Below are 22,146 nucleotides of genomic sequence, written 5' to 3'. Positions count from 1 at the left end.
GGTCCCTAGGTGATTGTGATGTGCATTTTTTGTTGAGAGGCATCGGCCTGGATGATGGAGGGCCAAGACATAAACAGTGTATTAGGGAGACTATCATGGCAACTCTGAACAAAGTGAATTAATTGGAGGCAGAGAACGGAAAATGATCTGGATTTGATGGGTTTGATAAGATAAAAGGATGAGTCAGTTAAGATACTATGGTTTGTATTCTGAGGTTCCAGGAGGGTGGTGAACTTCGAGTAATTGATTTAGGAGAGAATGTAATAAGTTCAGATTTAGATAAGATTTTTGGGAGTAGACATTATGATTTTTTTTTTAATTTTTTTTTTTTTGGAGACCAAGTCTGGAGTGCAGTGGCTCGATCCCAGCTCGCTGCAACCTCCGCCTCCCAGGTTCAAGCGATTCTCCTGCCTCAGCCTGCTGAGTAGCTGGGATTACAGGTGTGTGCCACCATGCCCAGCTAATTTTGTATGTTTAGTAGAGATGGGGTTTCACCATGTTAGCCAGGCTGATCTCGAACTCCCAGCCTCTGGTGATCCGCCTGCCTTGGCCTTCCAAAGTGCTGGGATTACAGGTGTGAGCCACTGCACCCAGCCTGTGAGCCATCGTGCCTGGCCTAAAATTTTAAAAATATTTATAGAGATGAGGTCCCACTATGTTGCCCAGGCTGGTCTTGAAATGCTGGGCTCAGGCAGTCCTCCCAACTTGGCCTCCCAAAGTGCTGGGATTACAGGCATGAGCCACCATGCCCAGCTATATTATTTTTTAATGTTCTGCTTGTTCTGAAATAAGATCCATGATGAAACAAATAATAGACTAAATGGAATAATTGATGTCCACATAGAAACAACGAATTGGCAATTGGAGATATGGGGGCTGAGGGTACAGGAAAAAGATCAAGGTGAAGATTTGGGTGTCATTTATGAAAAGCTGTTACTGAACACGCCCATGGGAGGAGTTCTGAAGGAGGCCTGTGGTGGGAGGAGGAGGATGACGGAAGTTATTAGAGGGATTATAATAATGTAGGGTTGTGAGACCAAGGGAAGATAGAGTGAAATTGATATTGAAGCAAACAAATATGATTAAAACTGAGAAATCAGGTGTGTCATAGGTTAGTAACTTTTAATTGTTTTTTTATGTGTGTACAATTAAAGAGGGAGAAATCGGGAAAAAGAAGCTGTATGAAAAGGCTATTAGTTTTGAAACACTGAAACAAGGAAATGCCTCACAGACCAGCTCTGATTTAATGTTTATTTTTCATTGTGTGCTTAGCTTTTTTCCATATTTGTCTATCCATATTATCTCTTTTTTTTACCTCATATATTTTTTTCTTTCACAGGTTTAATTCTTTTTGGAGGTGGGATAGGTTGGGGAGGGTGAGGAATCAGTATTCATTTTTTTTGCAGCTAGAAGTGATTTCCAAATACAGTATTGAGTAATTCTGAGAGAATCCTGGCAGGCAGATAGGAGAGAATGGAAGTTCTCTCAGGTCTGTGACCAGCCTGTGTGTAAAATTAGTACACTTGTTTCAGTGGTTTTGAAATGCATTCATAGCAGGTTCCTCACAGTATTGGGAGGCATACTTCTTTTGAAATATGCACAAAGAATACATATATATATATATTAAATAGTTCTCTTGATGTTTTTCTATTGCTGTGAGCTTTTGTATATTCATGTTCTAATGATAGTTTATTTTTCTAGGGTGCAAAAAAGAGTGCTATTGGTCAGCGCATTGTGGCAACTCTACCATATATCAAGCAAGAAGTTCCCATCATTATTGTGTTCAGAGCATTAGGTTTTGTGTCTGACAGAGATATTTTAGAACATATTATTTATGATTTTGAAGATCCAGAGATGATGGAAATGGTAATGTGAAAGCAAAATGTATTCACAGAGCTTTATAAGAGATTTAGAGTTACTGATTGTTGCTAACCTTAAAACAGTAGAAAGCTATTCTGAAGAAATTTAGCTGTCACAAATCTCATGCCATTTACTGTGTGGTAAAAGCTTTCAGGCCTGCCTAGGCCTCTTTTCTGACAGTTTGGTGTAAAATAGACATGAAAACCAGAGGCAGCTGGAGTTAATGACAACAGCCAGAAGAAACAGTGGTAAGGAAGCTTGCAGAAGCACACCAGCTTGGTGCAATTTAGTAAAAGGGGAAAATGAGTAGTTGATATCTGTTGTTTAACTTTTCATTTTGAAATAATTTCAGACTTACAGAAAAGTTACAAAAAGGCCAACCATAATCGCAGCCTTTGGGAGGCCAAGGTGGGAGGCTCACTTGAGTCCAGGAGTTTGAGACCAGCCTGGGCAACATAGGGAGACCTGTCTCTACAAAAAACACAAAAGGTTAACCTGGCATGGTGGCATATACCTGTAGTCCCAGCTACTGGGGAGGCTGAAGTGGGAAGATTGCTTGAGCCCAGGAGGTGGAGGCTGCAGTGAGCCCTAATCATGCCTCCCCACTCCAGCCTGGGCGACAGGGTAAGACCTTGTCTCAAAATAAAAAATAAAAGTTGCAAGAATTATATAGAGAATTCTTATATGCTCTTCACTCAAATTCACCAGTTGTTACTTTTGTCACATTTGCTTTATCGTTCATTCTTTCTATATATAACACATTTTTTTTTCTGGACCATTGGAGAGTAAGTTATAGGCAATAGCCTCTTACTCCTAAAGACTTCAGTGTATATTTCCTAATAAGACATTCACTTACATAATCATAGTATAATTATTTAAATGAGAAAATTTTACTTAGATACAGTACTTTTTTTTTGTTGTTGTTGTTGTTGTTTGTTTTGTTTTTTTTTTGAGATGGAGTCTCACTCTGTTGCCCAGCCTGGAGTGCAGCCTGGTGTGATCTTGGCTCACCACAACCTCCGCCTCCTGGGTTCAAACGATTCTCCTGCCTCAGCCTCCCAAGTGACTGGGACTATAGGCATGCACCACCACTCCCAGCTAATTTTTGTATTTTTAGTAGAGATGGGGTTTCACTGTGTTGGCCAGGCTGGTCTCAAACTCCTGACCTCAGGTGATCTGCCCACCTTGGCCTCCCAAAGTGATGGGATTACAACAATACTGGTAATGTACATATCTTACTCAGATTTTTGTCAGTTGTCCTGATAATACGGAAAACTATTAAGTAATAAGATCTATACATTAATAGTATATAGTAATTTAAGTTCAATATCTTATATAGTTCAGAGTCCAATTCAGAATCATACGTCACATTTTGATTGTATGTCTTTTTAGTCTTTTATAATCCTTCCTTGGCCTTTTTTTTTTTTTTTTTTTTTTTTTGGGAGACAAGATCTTGTTTTGTCGCCCAGGCTGGAGTGCAGTGGTGCAATCTCGGCTCACTGCAACTTCCACCTCCCGGGTTCAAGCGATTCTCCTGCCTCAGCCTCCCAAGTAGCTGGGACTACAGGCACGTGCCACCATGCCTGGCTAATTTTTGTATTTTTAGTAGAGACAGGGTTTCACTGTGTTGGCCAGGCTGGTCTTGAACACGTGACCTTGTGATCTGCCCGCCTCGGCCTCCCAAAGTGCTGGGATTATAGGCATGAGCCTCCACGCCCGGCAAATTTTTTTTTTTTTTTTTACATCCAGAGTACATACTGGATAAAAATTTAGTTTTCTTTTGTAGATTTAGGTTCTCATTTTCTTTCCCAGGATGGTCTCGAACTCCTGGGCTCAAGCCATCCTCCTGTTTTGGCCTTCCAAAGTGCTAGGATTATAGGAGTGAGCCCCACCCGACCCGGGCCAAACATTTTTAAATACCAAAACTGAAATCAGTCTGGCACATTAAGCATTTGTAGTTCCGTAAACTTTAATTTGACTATGAAACTTCTGTAAATTGGTTTTAGATATCTGGAACTTTATTTTGCCATTGGTAAAACGTAAAAAAGAAATGCACCACTCTTTTTTTTCCTTTTGAGACATCATCTTACTCTGTCACCCAGGCTGGAGTACAGTGGTACCATCTCGGCTCACTGCAACCTCTGCCTCCAGGGTTCAAGCGATTCTCTCACTTTAGCCTCCTGTGTAGCTGGGACTACAGGCCTGTGCCACTGCAGTGGCTGATTTTTGTATTTTTAGCAGAGATGGGGTTTCACCATGTTGTCCAGACTAGTCGCAAACTCCTGGACTTAAGCTATCTGCCCACCTCAGGCTCTTAAAGTGCTGGGATTACAGGCATGAGCCACTGCTCCCGGCCATGCACTCCTCTTTTTATAATGGAATTATTTGTATTTTTCTAGAAAGTGTAATGCCTGTGCTGATGAGTGGATTTTGTCAGAGATCTAGATCTCTGAGGGGTCTGCTAAGAATTTGTGATTCCTTGATTTTCTAAAAATATTCACATATTTTATTAGGTTCGTAGGGACACTTGGTATGTTATAAACTAAGTGACAGTTTACCTTAAAATAGGTAACAACATGAATTTGAAAATAACCTTTATTTAAATTGTCTGATAGGTTAAACCTTCTCTCGATGAAGCTTTTGTCATCCAAGAACAGAATGTTGCACTAAATTTCATTGGTTCAAGAGGGGCAAAGCCTGGTGTTACTAAAGAGAAAAGAATTAAATATGCAAAGGAAGTTTTACAAAAGAAATGCTCCCTCATGTTGGTGTCAGTGATTTTGTGAGACCAAAAAAGCCTATTTCTTGGGGTATGTTAAGTTTCGTTGTTTTAAGTTCTTTATCAAGATATAGTTGAGATAAAGGTTTTCTTAAAGTAAAAAATGATGTTTTAACATATAAATCAAGAAAAGCCTAAAACTGGTTTCCTTTTTTTTCTTTTCTAAGATATATGGTACATAGGTTACTTCTGGCAGCTTTGGGTAGAAGAGAACTAGATGACAGAGATCACTATGGAAACAAGAGATTGGATCTTGCTGGGCCGCTGCTGGCATTCTTATTTAGAGGGTAAGGAATTACAGAATGACAGAATGAAGTCGTTAAAGTAGGGAGATTTATTTCACTTTAGGTCAGTCATTGCACATGGCCGGGCTAAACTGTTGGCACCCACGTTGGGTACTTAAGAAGTTAGCTACATTCTTATTGCTACTTGCTCAGTTTAGTTTTGGTTCATGTCTAGGAAAGCCAGGTTTATGAGGACAATATGTTACATGTTTATATTTTCTTTATTCCTCTGGTAGCTTTGTAAGATGTTTGAGAAAGCTGAATAATTGCCTTGGTTTCCCTAAGGGCTAATATTGGATTTTGTCCTGCTTTGTACACATATATACAAAAGCTGGAGAGAAATATATAAAAATACTATCAGTGATTGTCTCACAGTATTGATATTATGTGCAGTTTTATTTCTTTTCTTGATGTTTTATATTTCCCATATTTTCTATAATTGGAAAAAAGTTATTTTAAAATGAAATATGTAGACAGTACAAAAAGGATAACATTAGTAGTGTTTTGCACGTGTTTTGTTATTTAGTATGTTATAGGTTAGTGTTTTTCAACCTTTTTTTGATATTACTCCACTAAGGAGCCTCTTTTAACATTTCTGTTTTTTGAGATGGAATTTCGCTTGTGTTGTCTAGGTTGGAGTGCAGTGGCACGATCTGGACTCACTGCAACCTCTGCCTCCCAAGTTCAAGCGATTCTCCTGTCTCAGCCTCCCAAGTAGCTGAGACTACAGGCATGTGCCATCAAACCCGGCTAATTTTTGTATTTTTAGTAGAGACGGTGTTTCTCCATATTGGCCGGGCTGGTCTCAAACTCCTGACCTCAGGTGATCTACCTGCCTCAGCTTCCCAAAGTGCTGGGATTACAGATGTGAGCCACCATGCCCCGCCTCTTTGACATTTTTGTGTAATTGCTCCCCTGCCATGTATGTTCATGTACTATGCGTATATCTGTGCTTGAGACATAAAAGAGCAACATAAAAGAGCAAGAACTTTCACTCTGCCCAAATAATTTTTGCTCACCTTCCCCACACTTTTTTTCTACTCACATATTTTTTTACTCACATTTTTTTTTTGCAATATTGCAAAATACTCGCGTATTTTTTTTTTTTTTTTTTTTTTGCAATATTGCTCCTGTTGAGAATATATGTTGTAGACCTCTACATGTTTAAAATAATACCATTTTATTTGGCAGTATGTTTAAGAATTTGCTTAAAGAAGTGCGGATCTATGCACAGAAATTCATTGATCGAGGAAAGGATTTTAACTTGGAGTTGGCAATTAAAACACGGATCATATCTGATGGCCTAAAATACTCTTTAGCTACTGGAAACTGGGGTGATCAAAAGAAAGCTCATCAAGCCAGAGCTGGAGTATCTCAGGTGAGTGTGCCAACTATGACTACACGTTCAATAGGAAACATGTTTATAGGACTGGTAGATTCTTTTGTTTGTTGAATGTAAATTATTTTGCTTTTCTTACTTGATCAAATGTATAACTATTGGGTGCCGAGGGCGGTGGCCCACGCCTGTAATTCCAGCACTTTGGGAGGCCGAGGTGGCCTGGATCACCTGAGGTCAGGAGTTTGAGACCAACCTGGCCAACATGGCGAGACCCTGTCTCTACTAAAAATACAAAAATTAGCTGGGTGTCGTGGTGGGTGACTGTAATCCCAACTACTCTACTTGAGAGGCTGAGACAGGAGAATCACTTGTACCCAGGAGGCGGAGTTTGCAGTGAGCCGAGATCGTGCCACTGCACTCCAGCCTGGGCAAAAAGAGTGAGACAACAAAAAACTTAAGGAGACTTTTGAATTATGAACATGAAATTTTCTTAAATTAACTATTAGCATTACTAAGATTTTTGGTCTGCAGTTTAGGAACTCAAAATAATTAAGAAATTAGAGTAGCTACTTAGTGGGTGAGACCGTCCATGTTAGTGAAATTTTTATGTCTCAAAAGCTCCATATTAGAAGCTAACCCAGAGAATAAATGGTCATCGCCCTCCTTTGTTGGAAAATACAGTACTTCTGACCCTGGTTTCTATATGTTGGTCTGTTGCATGTATAGTGACTACAGTAGCTATTCTCAGATGGAGTAATGGAGAAAAGCTTTTCAAAGAGTGTCTCACTAGGCATTTTAATTTTTTGTATTTGCTTTTCATAGATGATTGAAAACCTGTAATGTACTTTATGCCATTTTTAGGGGTATCTCCCCTTCTTTTCCTTGTTTAAACTAGCCTATACCAGTATCACCTGATTGATTTGGCATTCGGACACCAGTTTCAAGCTCCTTTTTCCTAGAAATCTGGATGCTCTAAGAAATTTTGAGGGGCTGCTGATAGCAAAGTTAATATTTAAATTCCTTTTAATTCAGTAAGGATTTATTGGGTATATTTGATATTTGTGATACTGAGTTCACATACGTGAATGAGATGCTATCTCAGCCTCAGGGAGCTCATCAGCATCTAGCAGAGGAAACAGATTCATTCATGTGTAGCTCACTATGCCCTGTGCTGTGTTATGACAAATGCCACATTGCAAATTCAGTGCAAGGAATTTTTTTTTTTTTTGAGACAGAGTCTTGCTCTCTCACCCAGGCTGGAGTGCAGTGGCGATCTCCGCTTACTGCAAGCTCTACCTCCCGGGTTTATGCCATTCTTCTGCCTCAGCCTCCCGAGTAGCTGGGACTACAGGTGCGTGCCACCACGCCTGGCTAATTTTTTGTATTTTTAGTAGAGACGGGGTTTCACCATGTTAGCCAGGATGGTGTCGATCTCCTGACCTCGTGATCCACCCACCTCGGCCTCCTAAAGTGTTGGGATTACAGGCGTGAGCCACTGCGCCCAGCCCAGTTCAAGGAATTGTTATTGGGGACCTGTGATGTGCCAGGCACTCTGCCACATGCTGGAGATGCAGTGATCCTGATCTTCAGTAGTTCACAGCCTATGCTTGTAGATAGATGTAAACAGATAATTACAACTGGCATGGTAACTATTTTGATAAGAGATGTGCACTACTGCTCTGTGGGAATGCTGGAGAAAGGTACTTAGCACAGCCTGAGAAGGTGAAAAGAAGTCCTTGTTTGGGAGGTAACACCTGAACTGAATCTTGAAGAGTAATTGGAAAACGCCCCAAGTTGCCAGGTAGGTAGAACCAAGTCTTGCTGTGTCGCCCAGGCTGGAGGGCAGTGGCCCGATCTCGGCTCACTACAACCTCTGCATCCCGGGTTCAAGTGATTCGATCTTAGAGAACTTCTTAATATTCTGAGTTAAGAGATGGAGGGAGGAAGGAACGTGTGTCTGTCGTGGGAGCTAGAGCAGTTCTGGGTTTTCAAATCAAAGTGGAGGCTTAGGATGGGAACCAGCTCATGAAGAGGAGTGACATGGTCATTTTTGTTCTTTCGGATAGATTCACAGTAATTGGCAGTGTGGAGAAAAGACTTGAGAAGGGCAAGGTTGGTGGCAGGAAGATTGTTGCAATAGCCTGGGGTGAGAAATAATGAGGGACTGGACTAGAGCAGTTTTATAGAGATGGAGAGTAAATTTTAGAAATATTTAGGAAGTAAGTTTCATAAGACTTTGTGATTGATTTCGTTGAATGGTTGAAAACTCCAGTGAGTACAGAGAAGAGAATAGTTCTTCCTGGAGGTGGGTCAGATGGCTTTGTAGAGATGGTATCATTTCATCAGGCAGAGCAGAGTGGAGAAGTGCATTTCATTCTGTGGTAATAGCATGGTCAAAGGCATGGAGGTGAGGGTGTTTGGTGATGTCAGTTGAGTACAGGAGTGTAAGGAGACTAAGGGGAAGGTCGTTTTTGGGGCTTCACTGAGGAGGACTTTAGTGTTGTGCTCTTCAGTAGCCAGTGGCTATCTGTTTAATTTTTAAGTAGGTAAGTGTTTAATAATTCTGGCAAGTGAGGAAGGTAGGTTGGAGGGAACCAGGCAGGGATTGGAGGGAACCAGGCAGAGCTGATGGATGTGGTATAGATGAGGGGAAATGGGCTGGTCTATTACTGTGACATTGGGAAGGGAGGGGCTAGGTTTTTTAGAAAATTTGAAAATAGAATTGACAGGGTATATTTATAGATGTGTGGAAGGAGGAACTTGTAGACAAAAATGATTTTGAGATTTCCAGATTGAGAGAAAGGTGATGCTGCTTATCTATGACAGAAGACTTAGGAAAGAGGAAGGAGGTTTGAGTTGTTTAAGGACTAGGGAGAGATGGAGATTTATAAATAATTAATAATATAGAGCTTGAGTTGTCTGCTTTATGTTGCCCTAAATATTATCTTATTTATAAATAACATCTTGGTTAGTATCCTATAAGTATTGGTAACGGATGTTTACATTTTTCTATTAGATTCAGAGGCCTCAGTCTGGAAAAAGTAATGAGATGAATTAGTGATGTCTGCTATGATCAAAGGAGTGTGAGTTAGTAGAATTTAACTTAACACTTATTGAATATCTAATGAATGCCAAGTACTGTTTTAGGTGCTGGGATACAACAGAGAATAAAACAATTTTAAAAAATTCCCTGCCTTCATGAAACTAATGTCCTAGTGTTTGTTTGGAGACCATGCACAGAATGTTTATGTGGTATGTTAGAATGTATTTGCCATCCCTGCTGCAAGTGGCAGGTAAGTTAAGGTGTCAAACAACATTATTCAGGGAAAGAATAGAGAAATGGGGAACAGTTTGATACTCAGTAGATTATGTGTAAAACTTGACTTTGCCTCAGTGTAATAGTATGAATCACAGAAATGTCCAGACTTTAAAGATTGGCTATTTTTTTCTAGGTATTAAACCGCCTGACTTTTGCGTCTACTCTTTCTCACCTGCGTCGTTTAAATTCTCCTATTGGTAGAGATGGCAAGCTAGCAAAACCAAGACAGTTGCATAATACGTTGTGGGGGATGGTGTGTCCTGCCGAGACCCCAGAGGTAATACATTAGAATTTATATTCAGGACAAAAAGTCAGTGAGTAATTATGTAGGGCATAATTGCTTTTAGAAGTAGATGTTTAAAAAATTATGCAGAGTGGTTTAGAAGTAAGATTTTTTTAATAATTGTATTCTTAGAAAGTAAGAATAAATCTTGAAATCACATTGAAGGAAAAATGTTTATGGAAAAGAAGTCTGATAGGCATGTAAAATCAGAATGACTAATACTTGGTTTATTTTTTAGGGCCATGCTGTAGGACTTGTGAAGAATTTAGCCTTGATGGCTTATATTTCAGTTGGATCTCAACCATCTCCAATTCTGGAATTTTTAGAAGAATGGAGTATGGAAAACTTAGAAGAAATTTCTCCTGCAGCTATTGCTGAGTGTGTATAGATGGAATTACCTTTTTAAACTAGTTAATCTTTAGTTGTTGCTTAGTGTAGAATTGTTAAGTGTAAAATGCTTTTTCTTTTCTTTTGTAGTGCAACCAAGATTTTTGTTAATGGCTGCTGGGTTGGAATACATAAAGATCCTGAACAACTTATGAACACCCTAAGGAAATTGCGACGTCAGATGGACATCATTGTGTCTGAAGTAAGAATCTTTAGTTAAAAGGGTGTGGTCTGTGAGATTTTTAAACAAGGCATATGACTAGTGAAAGTTATCTTTGCATTAGCATCTTTTCTTTGAACTTTATTTCCTTGAACTGTAAAGTGTAAATTTAATTATAAGTTATTGCTAGGCCGGGCACAGTGGCTCATGCCTGTAATCCCAGCACTTTGGGAGGCCGAGGCAGGTAGATCACCTGAGGTCAGGAGTTCACGCACAGCCTGGCCAACATGGTGAAACCACATCTCTACTAAAAATACAACAATTAGCCAGGCATGGTGGCACAGGCCTGTAATCGTAGCTACTTGGGAGGCTGAGACAGGAGAATCACTTGAACCCAGGAGGTGGGGGTTGCAGTGAGGTGAGATCGCGCCACTGCACTCCAGCCTGGGTGACAGAGTGGGACTCTGTCTCAAAAAATAAAAAAAAGCCTGGGCATGGTGGCTTACGCCTGTAATCCCAGCACTTTGGGAGGCTGAGGAGGGCGGATCACAAGGTCAAGAGATTGAGACCATCCTGGCCAACATGGTGAAACCCCGTCTCTACTGAAAATACAAAAATTCGCTGGGCGTGGTCATTCTACAGCGCCTGTAGTCCCAGCTACTCAGGAAGCTGAAGCAGGAGAATTGCTTGAACCCAGGAGGCGGAGGTTGCAGTGAGCCAAAGTCACGCCACTGCACTCCAGCCTGGCCACAGAGCGAGACTCTGTCTCAAAAAAAAAAACGTTATTGCTTGTCTTAATCTTTGGATACATGCTTCCAAAAATGTTGACACATTTTAAATTATTAAATTATATTTTAGAACTGAAATTATATTTTAAAGTAAAATTCTTTTGGGGATCTTTTATAAAGCTGAGAATACTTTTAAAAAGGGAATAACCATCTGGGATTTATCCTTTGAATTCAGAGATTCATTAATAAAATGTGATATACCGCTAATAGATTCTTTTATATTTTGGAGGATTTTGGAGGATATTGAAGTGCTTTGGCATTAGGATGGGTTTTTAAAAAATCATTATAATAAGGCCGGGCCTAGTGGCTCATGCCTGTAATCCCAGCACTTTGGGAGGCCGAGGCAGGCGGATTACTTGAGGTCAGGAGTTCAAGACCAACCTGGCCAACATGGCAAAACCCTGTCTCTGCTAAAAATAAAAAAATCAACCAGGCATGGTGGCATGCGCCTGTAGTCCCAGCTACTCAGGAAGCTGAGGCATGAGAATTGCTTGAACCTGGGAGGCAGATGCTGCAATGAGCAGAGATTGCGCCATTGTACTCCAGCCGGGGCGACAGAGCAAGACTCTTGTCTCCAAAAATAAAAATAAAATGATAATTAAAAAAAAATCATTACAATATATTGTGAACTTTACTACTCTCCCAAATAAGGGTTTTAGTATACTGTTTGAGGAATGTAGCTCAGGCTTTTAATTTTCCCAAATCTATATACTTTGGGTGAAAGTGGTTTTGGAGAGAAACTGAACACACTTAGCCAGTAACTGGTCTTTGTACCTAACAAAGCAGAGAAGAGAATTTGGTTGTTCTGGGCCTTTTCCAGCAGCAGGCCCTGAGTGTTTTTTTTGGGGCGGGGAGCGGGGGCGGGGACAGAGTCTGGCTCTGTTGCCCAGGCTGGAGTGCAGTGTTGTGATCTTAGCTCACTGCAACCTCTGTCTCCCAGGTTCAAGAAATTCTTATGCCTCAGCCTCCTGAATAGCTGGGATTACAGACGTGTACCACCATGCCCGGCTAATTTTTGTATTTCTATTTTTATTTTTTTGAGAGAGAGTCTCGCTCTCTCGCTCAGGCTGGAGTGCACTGGCATGATCTCAGCTCACTGCAGCCTCTGCCTCCCAGGTTCAGGCAATTCCTGCCTCAGCCTCCTGAGTAGCTAGGATTACAGGTGCCTGCCACCATGCCTGGCTAATTTTGTATTTTTAGTAGAGGCTGGGTTTCTCCATGTTGGCCAGCCTGGTCTTGAACTCCTGACCTCAGGTGATCCGCCTGCCTCAGCCTCCCAAAGTGCTTGGATTACAGACGTGAGCCACCATGCCCAGCCAATTTTTGTATTTTTGGTAGAGATGGGGTTTTGCCATAGTTGGCCAGGCTGGTCTTGAACTCCTGGGCTCAAGCCATCTGCCTGCCTCCCAAAGTGCTGGGATAACAGATGTGAGCCACTGAGCCCAGCCTGGCCCTAGATTTTGACCCAGGCTTATTACAGCTTGAAGGCAGGAAGAGAGTGATTCACTTGAGGGCAGGCAAGGCTAAGAGAAAGCTCAAAAAAATGTCTCTTTCTCTCTCTCTCTATCTCTGTATTTTTTAGTAGAGGTGGGGTCTCACTATGTTGCCCGGCTGGTCTTGAATTCCTGGACTCATGCAGTCCTTCCTGCCTTGGCTTCCCAAAGTGTTGGGAGCTATGCAGTAGGTTGGCTGTATTTTTTTTTTTTTTGAGAGGATCTCCCTCTGTCGCCCAGGCTGGAATGCAGTAGCACAATCATGGTTCATTGCAGCCTCTACCTTCTGGGCCCCAGCAATCCTCCCACCTCAGTCTCCTAAGTGGCTGAGACCACAAGGTGTGTGCCACCACACCCAGGTTTTGTTCATCATACAGTATGTGTTATGTATTTAGCTCTGCTGTTGTAGTGAGAACCAGCCGTAGGTAATACATAAACTAATGAAACTGTGTTTACAAAAACACCTGGTGGGTGAGGTAGAGGGGTCAGGTGTGGTGGCTCATGCCTGTAATCCCGTAACTTTGGCTGGCTGAGGTCGGAGGATTGCTTAAAGCTAGGAATTTAGGACCAACCAGCCTGGGGCAACGTATCAAGACCCTGTTTATATTTTAAAAAAAAAGACCATAGAGCTGTATTCTGTCAGGAACGTTAGTTTTCTAAGAACTTAAGGCAGTGCATTTGAAAGCAGAATCTTTCTTAGACTTTAGAATACTACTCATGATATTTTTGCTCACAGTGTTTTCTCCTTAAATTACTTTCTAAGGACAGGCAGTAGACTAGGAACTTGGAACATTTTTCTCTTTCTTGTCTTTTGACTCTTTCATTTTGGAGAAAAACTTGATGTTTTGTTGTTTTGTTTTGTTTTTTGAGACAGGGTCTTCCTCTGTTGCTCAGGTTGGAGTGCAGTAGCATGATATCGGCTCACTGCAACCTCTGCCTCCCGGGTTCAAGTGGTTCTTCTACCTCAGCCTCCTGAGGAGCTGGGATTACAGGCGCGTGCCACCACACCCAGATAATTTTTGTATTTTTAGTAGAGACAGGATTTCACCAAGTTTGCCAGGCTGGTCTCAAACTCCTGACCTCAGGTGATCTGCCCACATTGGCCTCCCAAAGTGTTGGGATTATAGGCATGAGCCATTGCGCCTGGTCTTTAATAGCATATTTTATTTGACTTGATACATCCCAAAGTATTACATCAGCATTCTATTAATATAAAAATTATTAATAAACCATTTTACATTCTTTTTTTTTCTGTTTTGGTGCTGTCTTTCAAATCCATTATGTGGTTTATACTTAACAGCACATCTCAGTTCAGAATGGCCACATTTCAAGTGCTCAGTAGTCACATGTGGCTATCCACTGTGCTAAATAGCTAGACTGTAAGCCATTTGTCTGATGGTGGGTGTGGGTAGTCAGGCTTACGTCTGATAGGTGTGTGTGAAAAGTCAGGCTAATGACTGGGAAAGTATGGTCAAAGCATAGTGACATAGGGCTGGTTTTTGAAAGGTTATAGGGTGAGATATATGTCATCAGCAAAGAGCCAAAATAAGAAATTGTCATGTACTAGTGTTTGTGGTATTGAAAAAATATTTCCTACGTTAACTTGCGTGACATTATTACCAGATATAATTGTTCAGCTTTATAATTGCCAAGGTTAGATTTTTTCATTCATAAAATTTTAAATGATACCTAAGTTTATAATATGTTAAACAATGGTAAACTAAGATTTGCACATTTTACTTGATAAATTGGTTGCTCCAGAAATTTAGTAGGATTTATATTGTATTTTTAACTAAGCCTAGTAATAAAGAGAAAATAAAAATCCATGAAACTCTTTTTTCTTCCTATATATAGGTTTCTATGATCAGAGATATTCGAGAGAGGGAGATTCGGATCTATACAGATGCAGGCCGTATTTGTAGACCACTTCTGATTGTGGAAAAACAAAAGCTACTTCTGAAGAAGAGGCATATTGACCAATTGAAAGAGAGAGAATATAACAACTACAGGTAAAACATGCAGTGAGAAAAATGTGTGTATTAAAAATTGAGATAGAATTTACGTACCATAAAATTAACCATTTTTTAATTTAATTTTATTTAATTTTAATTTTTTTTTTGTTGTTGTTGACACAACCTCAACTCTGTCACCCATGCTGGAGTGCAGTGACGCGATCTTGGCTGACTGTAACCTCTGCCTCCTGGATTCAAGCAATTCTCCTGCCTCAACCACCCTAGTAGCTGGGATTACAGACATGTGCCACCACACCCAGCTAATTTTTGTATTTTTAGTAGAGACAGGGTTTTGTCATGTTGGCTGGGCTGGTCTTGAACTCCTGGTCTCAAGTGATCTGCCTGCCTCAGCCTCCCAGAGTGCTGGGATTACAGGCATGAGCCACCGCATCTGGCAAGTTAATGATTTTTAAAAAGTATACAATAGTGGTTTTTAGTATGTTTGCAAGGTTGTGCACCCATCATCTAGTTTTAGAATACTTTCATTGCCCCCAAAAAACTCTGTACCGTTAGGAGTCACATTTGTTTTTCTTAACTTTTATTATGAAGCAAGATAATTAATAGGATTTTGTTTAAGCTTAAAAGTCTTTTGATTGCCCAGGTGTAGTGGCTCATGCCTGTAATCTCAGCACTTTGGGAGGTCAAGGTGGGAGGATTGCTTGAGATCAGGAGTTCAAGACCAGTCTGGGCAATATAGGGAGACTCCCATCTCTCCAAAAAAATAAAAAAAATTAGTCAAGTGTGGTGGAATGCACCTGCAGTCCAGCTACTCAGGAGACCTGAGGCAGGAGGATCACTTGAGTCCAGGAGTAGTGAGCTTTGATTGTACCAGCCTGGGCAACAGAGCAAGACTCTGTCTCAAAAAAAAATTTTTGTGATATGTTAAAATCTAATAGTAATAAGGAGAAATAACCTATATAATCTAAATGTAATATATTACATATAATATGTAATATGAATAATATAAGAAATTTAGTGAAAAGATTTTTAAATATTTTAGCAATATGAATGTATAGTTATGTTTACTAATGTAAAAATCATTCAAATAATATGTGTAATAAATTTAAAAAATTGACCTCCAATTTATACTCTTCTTCACAAGTAAATGCTGGTAACAGTTAGGTGTGTATTCTACCAGGCCTTATTCTCCAGCAGCTTACCTTTTCACTGTCAACAATCATGTAACTATGTTTGTCCAGTTATATATAATATTAAACTATATATATAAAATATATATTATATGTTTATTTAATATATAATAAACTATATTTAAATATAAATATAGGAATACTTTTAAGTAGGAGGAATAGTTAGTTAAAATATTTCAGGAAATAGAAAATTGAGTGAATTCTTTTTTAGTTGGCAGGATCTTGTGGCCAGTGGGGTAGTGGAATATATTGATACACTGGAAGAAGAAACAGTGATGCTTGCAATGACTCCAGATGATTTACAGGAGAAAGAAGTAGCTTATTGTTCCACATATACCCACTGTGAGATTCATCCCTCAATGATCCTTGGTGTCTGTGCATCTATTATTCCCTTTCCTGATCATAACCAGGTTGGTATCACTTTTCGTCTTCTGGTGTGAGGAATTGGGAGAAGTAATAAAAATTGGAAGTAACTCTGTAATCTTATCTGGAGGGAAAAAGCCTTTAAATGAAAGGCTCTGAACTCCTACAGAATCAGCATTTGATATACTTGCTGTTGTGTTTCATGGTTAAGAGCCGTAATTGATTATTTCCAATGGTTATTACTTATTGTTTTTGGAAAAAATCAGGAATTTTACCAATCATATTTCTTCTGATTTATTGTCAGAGTCTTTTCTATTAGCAATAGTAACTTTTTGTTGATTCTGCTTTTCATTTTTACGTTTAGTCCCCTAGAAACACCTACCAGTCTGCTATGGGTAAGCAGGCTATGGGAGTTTACATCACCAACTTCCATGTTCGCATGGATACATTGGCCCATGTTCTCTACTATCCTCAAAAGCCACTTGTGACTACACGGTCAATGGAATATCTACGATTTAGAGAGCTGCCAGCAGGTATGGTCAGTTTTGCTCTACGTTAGTTAAGATCCTGCCATGTTTAAGGCACTTTTCTGGGTGCTTGGGAGGATTAAAAAATAAATATGACATAGTGTCTGTTCTCACGGAATTTATAATATGGTGGGAAATGTGAACATAATAAAAAGGTAGTTATGTGGAAAGTCTTATGGTGGAGGTACAAAGTCCTTTGGAAGCACAGACTGATGGAAGCGATTAATTCCTGTTGGAAGTCTAGATTCAATTTCATGGAGAAGGTGGCATTTTAGATTGGAGCAAAATTGATGAAGGGGTGTTTGCATTTGAGAGGTGGTTTAAGCAAGGGCACAGATGGATGAAGTCATGAAAAATGGGTACAGTTAGGAGTCATGTCAGCTTAGTGTGGGTGAAGTGTAAATATATGGGAGTGAAAGCTTGGTTTCAGTGTGGAGAGAGCCTGAACAGGTTGAATTTTATTTTGAAAATGGAGACACATCCAACCTTTTGGATCAGGGAAGTAATACAATTAGAAATTTGTTTTAGGAATACCATTCTGACAGCAGCATAAAGAGTAGATTACAGTGAGGTTCTGTATTAGCAGGGTGATAATTTAGGGGTTTTTGCAGTAGTCTAAATGTGAAATGGCAAGGTCCTAAAGAAATGAAAAAGAATGATGGGTAAGATAACTTTTGAAATACACTTGAGGCCGGGCGCGGTGGCTCAAGCCTGTAATCCCAGCACTTTGGGAGGCCGAGACGGGCGGATCACGAGGTCAGGAGATCGAGACCATCCTGGCTAACACGGTGAAACCCCGTCTCTACTAAAAAATACAAAAAGCTAGCCGGGCGAGGTGGCGGGCGCCTGTACACTTGATAGGGCTTGATGAATGGCTGAATGTAGAACAATGAAGAGAGGAATTGGAAATACTGTTGGTGTTTCTGGCTTGAGTGATTAAAGAGAGGTGCTATGAATAGGTTGGGGGAAAATAAGATTGGGAACATGTTAGAAGGGGAAAGAGGTTTTAGAGGTAAGACAGTAATTCTGTTTTGGATATGTTGATTTTGATTTAGTGTCTTAGTGTCAGAACACTAAGACGTGAACTTCCAACAACAGTGAGTTGCAAACATGATTTGAAAGAAAGTCAGGTCTAGAGATGTAAAATTTTTTATTTATTAATGATAATTATAGATTACTATGAAATTGCCTAAGGAGAATTTAGAATGAGAAAAAGGCCAGAGGCAGACAATTTTAGACACTAGGAAGAGAAATCAGGAGAGAAGATTTGAGAAGTAGCTGGTAAGGAGGGGAATCTCAGGGAGACTGAATGGTAGGTAAAATGGCGAAGAGAAATCTGAAGGGTATGAGTGTTGACTATTAAAGGAGATGGTAGAGTTCTTTGGCACTGTTATCTTTTGCATTAACAGACTTTTGGCTTTGAATGTGAGTAACATTTGTTATTTGTTAGTAAAGTTCATCTTTATTGTACTGTAATGGGGCTCTAACATTTTGATAGCAAATTCTCATAGGTTGAAATTACTTTCAAAATCCTCCACCAGGGGTTCCTCTTGTCTAGAAAAGCAAAATCTGTTAGGTTGTCTACACAGTATGCACGTATCTTTGGGCTGTGCTTGCAGTGCTGTGTTTTCTCCAACATTTAGATAATACAGTTTCTTTATGGCTAGAGAAGAAAATACATATACTGAAGGACTAGGTTGGAAAGCAAAGGTTCCTTTGGTACTGGCGTAAGTGGAGAGTCATGGCTGGCAGGACTGCAATTCTGTTATTCCTGACTTCATCATGGCATCTTTATTTTGAAGTTCTTTTTTTTTGTAGAGATAGGGTCTGCTTTGTTGCCCAGGCTGGTCTCAAACTTCTGGGCTCAAGTGATTTTCCCACCTCAGCATCCCAAAGTGCCAGGATTACAGATGTAAGCCACTACAGCCAATCCATCATACCATCTTTAAAAAAACTTTTAACATTTTACCACATTTGCTCTATTATTCTCTCCCTTTTTATTTCTTCTCCTGAACCACATGAGAGTAAGTTGCAGGCGTGAAGCATGTGTTTCCTTCTTCAGTATGTGTTTCCTAAGAACAAGGACATTCTCTGTAGTGTAGCCATCAAATCAGGATAACATTGCTATCCATATAGTCAGCAGTCCTCAATTCAAATTTTGCCAGTTGTCCTAATGATTTTTTTTTTTTTTAAGGAAAGCAATTTTTATTGTATTCAAACCTAACGATGTCTTTAGTGGGTCTAGGAGCTAATCTAGCATTGTGCATTGCATTTAATTACATGTTTCTTTAGTTTCCTTAATCTAGAACAGTTTCTTAGTCTTTCCTTGTCTTTCATGACCTTGACATTTGTGAAGAGTTCAGGAAAGTTATTTTGCATTGTGTCTCAATTTAGGTTTGACTATTGTTTCCTCATGATGATATCCAGGTTATCAAGTTATGTTATGTTATGTTATGTTATGTTATGTTATGTTATGTTATGTTATGTTATGTTTGAGACAGATTCTCGCTCTGCTACCAGGCTGGAGTATAGTGGTGTGATCTCAGCTCACTGCATCCTCCACCTCCCGGGTTTAAGGGATTCTTCTGTCTGAGCCTCCCGAGTAGCTGGGACTACAGGCACATGCCACCACGCCCAGCTAATTTTTGTATTTTTAGTTGAGATGTGGTTTCACCATGTTGGCCAGGATGGTCTTGATCTCTTGACCTTGTGATCCACCTGCCTCGGCCTCCCAAAGTGCTGGGATTACAGGCAAGAGTTGAATATCCAGTTATTTTATGGGCTCTTCAAACAGTGTTTTGGCAGCAGCAACTAAGAATTTCATTGTGGTGGGAACGATATGATAATTTTTTGGTGGTACAAGGAGAGGGAAATAGGGTAGTACCAGTTTCAAACCTAAAACCAGAAATCGGGAGACAAGGAGCTGGGGCTTGAGCCTATTGCTTATTAATTTTGAGATCATGGGTAGATTATTAATTCACTCTTCTGATTCATGAGAATAATAATGCTTATTTTGTTTATGGCACAGAGTTGCTGTGAGGATCATGTAACTTGGTTTGGGGAGGCACTTTCTAAGTAGGAGGTGACTCACATGTATAATCACTTACTATGAGAATGGATACATTGGGAGTGACTAGTCTTAGGATTTGCTTATATGAGATATTTAGCCATCAGAGTAGTTGCCTCACAGATTGCTATTCTAGGAGGAATAGACTTTGGCAGTTACCATGACAACAAACACCCAAGCATTTATGGCAAATATGATTTAATTAAAGTTGATTTAAAGAAAGGGCAGTTTTCCTGTTTTCCAGGTGATGTTTTAATGTATGCTTTTTTTTTTTTCTAAATGTGTGCTTTTAAATTCACTGCAGGCATCAACTCAATTGTGGCCATTGCATCATACACTGGATATAATCAGGAAGACTCTGTTATCATGAATCGTTCAGCTGTAGACCGTGGCTTCTTCAGGTTTGTATTTTGTAAATTTGTCAAAACACAGATACAGTGGAAACACTAATATTTTATTCAGAAAAAGTTCTTAAAATACAGTTTAACTATGCACTACTCCAGAAAGCAGAAGGCCTGGCTGATGGTCACAAACAACTGAAGATACTACTTCGTATATCTCTCAGGAATTTCAAATGCTAGTATTTTGAGCCTTTCTTTTGGTAAGGAAATATACATTTGCATTTAGATAATATAGAAATGTCTAAAGAAGAAATAAAAATAACTTAGAATCCATAGATAACTACTGTTAAAATTATGGTGTGTTTTCTTTTCACTCTTTTTTTCCATTATGCTTCAGCTTGATTGTCCTATTGACAAACAGACCTCAAATTCAAGGCATATAAAGATTGTTTTAAAAACTGGGAATTTAGTAGAGGGGAATGGATTTTCCTTTTTCTGTGTAGTTTCAAAGGACAGCACTAGAACTCAGAGGATACATATTATGGCTTAATGTAAAAACTTCTTTTTTTTTGAGGCAGAACTCGCTGTTGCCAAGGCTGGAATGCAGTGGTGCAATCTTGGCTTACTGCAATCTCCACCTCCCAGGTTTCAAGAGATTCTCCTGCCTCATTTTCCCAGGTACCTGGGATTACAGGCTTGCACCACCACACCCAGCTGTTTTTTTTTTTTTTTGGTATTTTTAGCAGAGACCATGTTGGCCAGGCTGGTCTCAAACTCCTGACTTCAGATGATCCACCCACCTTGGCCTCCCAAAGTGCTAGGATTACAGGCGTGAGCCGCCATGCTCGGCCATTGTAAAAACTTCTCACTGTGTTTGAGTAGAACCTAGGTGACCATCTTTCAGGGTTATTATGTAATGGATTCTTAAATTGTGTAGGAGGTTGGACTCATTGACCCTGGGTCTTTTCCATTTTGACATATAATTCTAGGTGGTTAAGGTTATGGGTCAGATGCTACATATGTATAACTTGTGATAACATTTAGAGTTTAACTCCAACCCTTAATGCAGTTACTCTTGTCCCAGATTCATAGTTTAAATTGTCTCCCAAATTTCAAGTAAATGAGAAATTGTTGGTATAGTCTCAGCCCTTTTGTTAAAAAATAGACTTCACCTTTAGAACCATGTGTTTTTAGGTCTGTTTTCTATCGCTCATACAAAGAACAGGAGTCTAAAAAAGGATTTGATCAAGAAGAAGTTTTTGAGAAGCCTACACGTGAAACATGCCAGGGTAAGTGACGCTAACATTTAAATGATGGAATCCAAAGTTAACTTACTGTGGTTTTCCTAAGTGATTTTGATGGGTTGTGTCAGCCTGCGCCTGCCCCCATCCCCCTCCCCTTTTTTTTGTGCAATGAAAGTTTTCATGTTATTCTTAGAGTTCACATCTAAGAAAATATGTGTGTTTGATAAAAGTCTTTGCACCTAGGAGTGAGCTTGCTACAGACCTTCCTTCCTGGTAGGTCCTGCATTGAGGAGGCAGTTTAGGAAATCAGAGAGGTCATGTAATTTCTGGGGACACACTTCACGCCTGTCCCCCTTCCTTTCGAAATTATGGTGTGATCATATTTGTTCAGCCACATTATTTGTAAACATTTAAAAAATAACCAGTGAAAAGAGGATACCTAGCATTTGTTGTTTCTTGTAGAAAACTCAAACTTACTTTCTAGTTATTTATTTTGACAGACACTTAAAAACTGCTTATGCAGTGGGATGGATGGGATGTTCCAGGAAAATGCAACATTTCTGCTACAGTTTTGACTCTGAATAGCATTGCATGAAGTAAAATGTATTTTGTTTCCTTTGCCATCTTCCTGTTACTCACCTTCCATTGGGTGGTTCTGTGTAGTAGTGAATTGATGTCCAGTGGAGTTAAGATTGAGTTAAGATGAAATCCACAATTTCTGTGGGAGGATGTGTGCAGAGAGAATCCATAGA

At 39.7% G+C, this 22,146-nt stretch overlaps 1 protein-coding gene across 1 annotated transcript in view; it reads left to right on the top strand.

Annotated features, from left to right (window-relative positions):
• Positions 1-22,146, top strand: part of POLR2B (RNA polymerase II subunit B) — a 49,490-nt gene that overhangs the window by 19,106 nt on the left and 8,238 nt on the right. The window contains 14 exon segments of the mRNA XM_017849212.1: positions 1,702-1,866; positions 4,476-4,602; positions 4,605-4,634; positions 4,637-4,670; positions 4,807-4,926; positions 6,115-6,301; positions 9,715-9,858; positions 10,103-10,242; positions 10,342-10,453; positions 14,547-14,701; positions 16,064-16,262; positions 16,580-16,748; positions 20,114-20,210; positions 21,345-21,439. Of these exon segments, the coding sequence (XP_017704701.1) occupies positions 1,702-1,866; positions 4,476-4,602; positions 4,605-4,634; positions 4,637-4,670; positions 4,807-4,926; positions 6,115-6,301; positions 9,715-9,858; positions 10,103-10,242; positions 10,342-10,453; positions 14,547-14,701; positions 16,064-16,262; positions 16,580-16,748; positions 20,114-20,210; positions 21,345-21,439 (1,774 nt within the window).

The sequence above is a fragment of the Rhinopithecus bieti genome, unplaced genomic scaffold, assembly GCF_001698545.2.
Source record: "Rhinopithecus bieti isolate Rb0 unplaced genomic scaffold, ASM169854v2 scaffold_31527, whole genome shotgun sequence".
Taxonomy (NCBI): Eukaryota; Metazoa; Chordata; class Mammalia; order Primates; family Cercopithecidae; genus Rhinopithecus; species Rhinopithecus bieti.
This window is presented reverse-complemented; position numbering and strand designations above follow the sequence as displayed.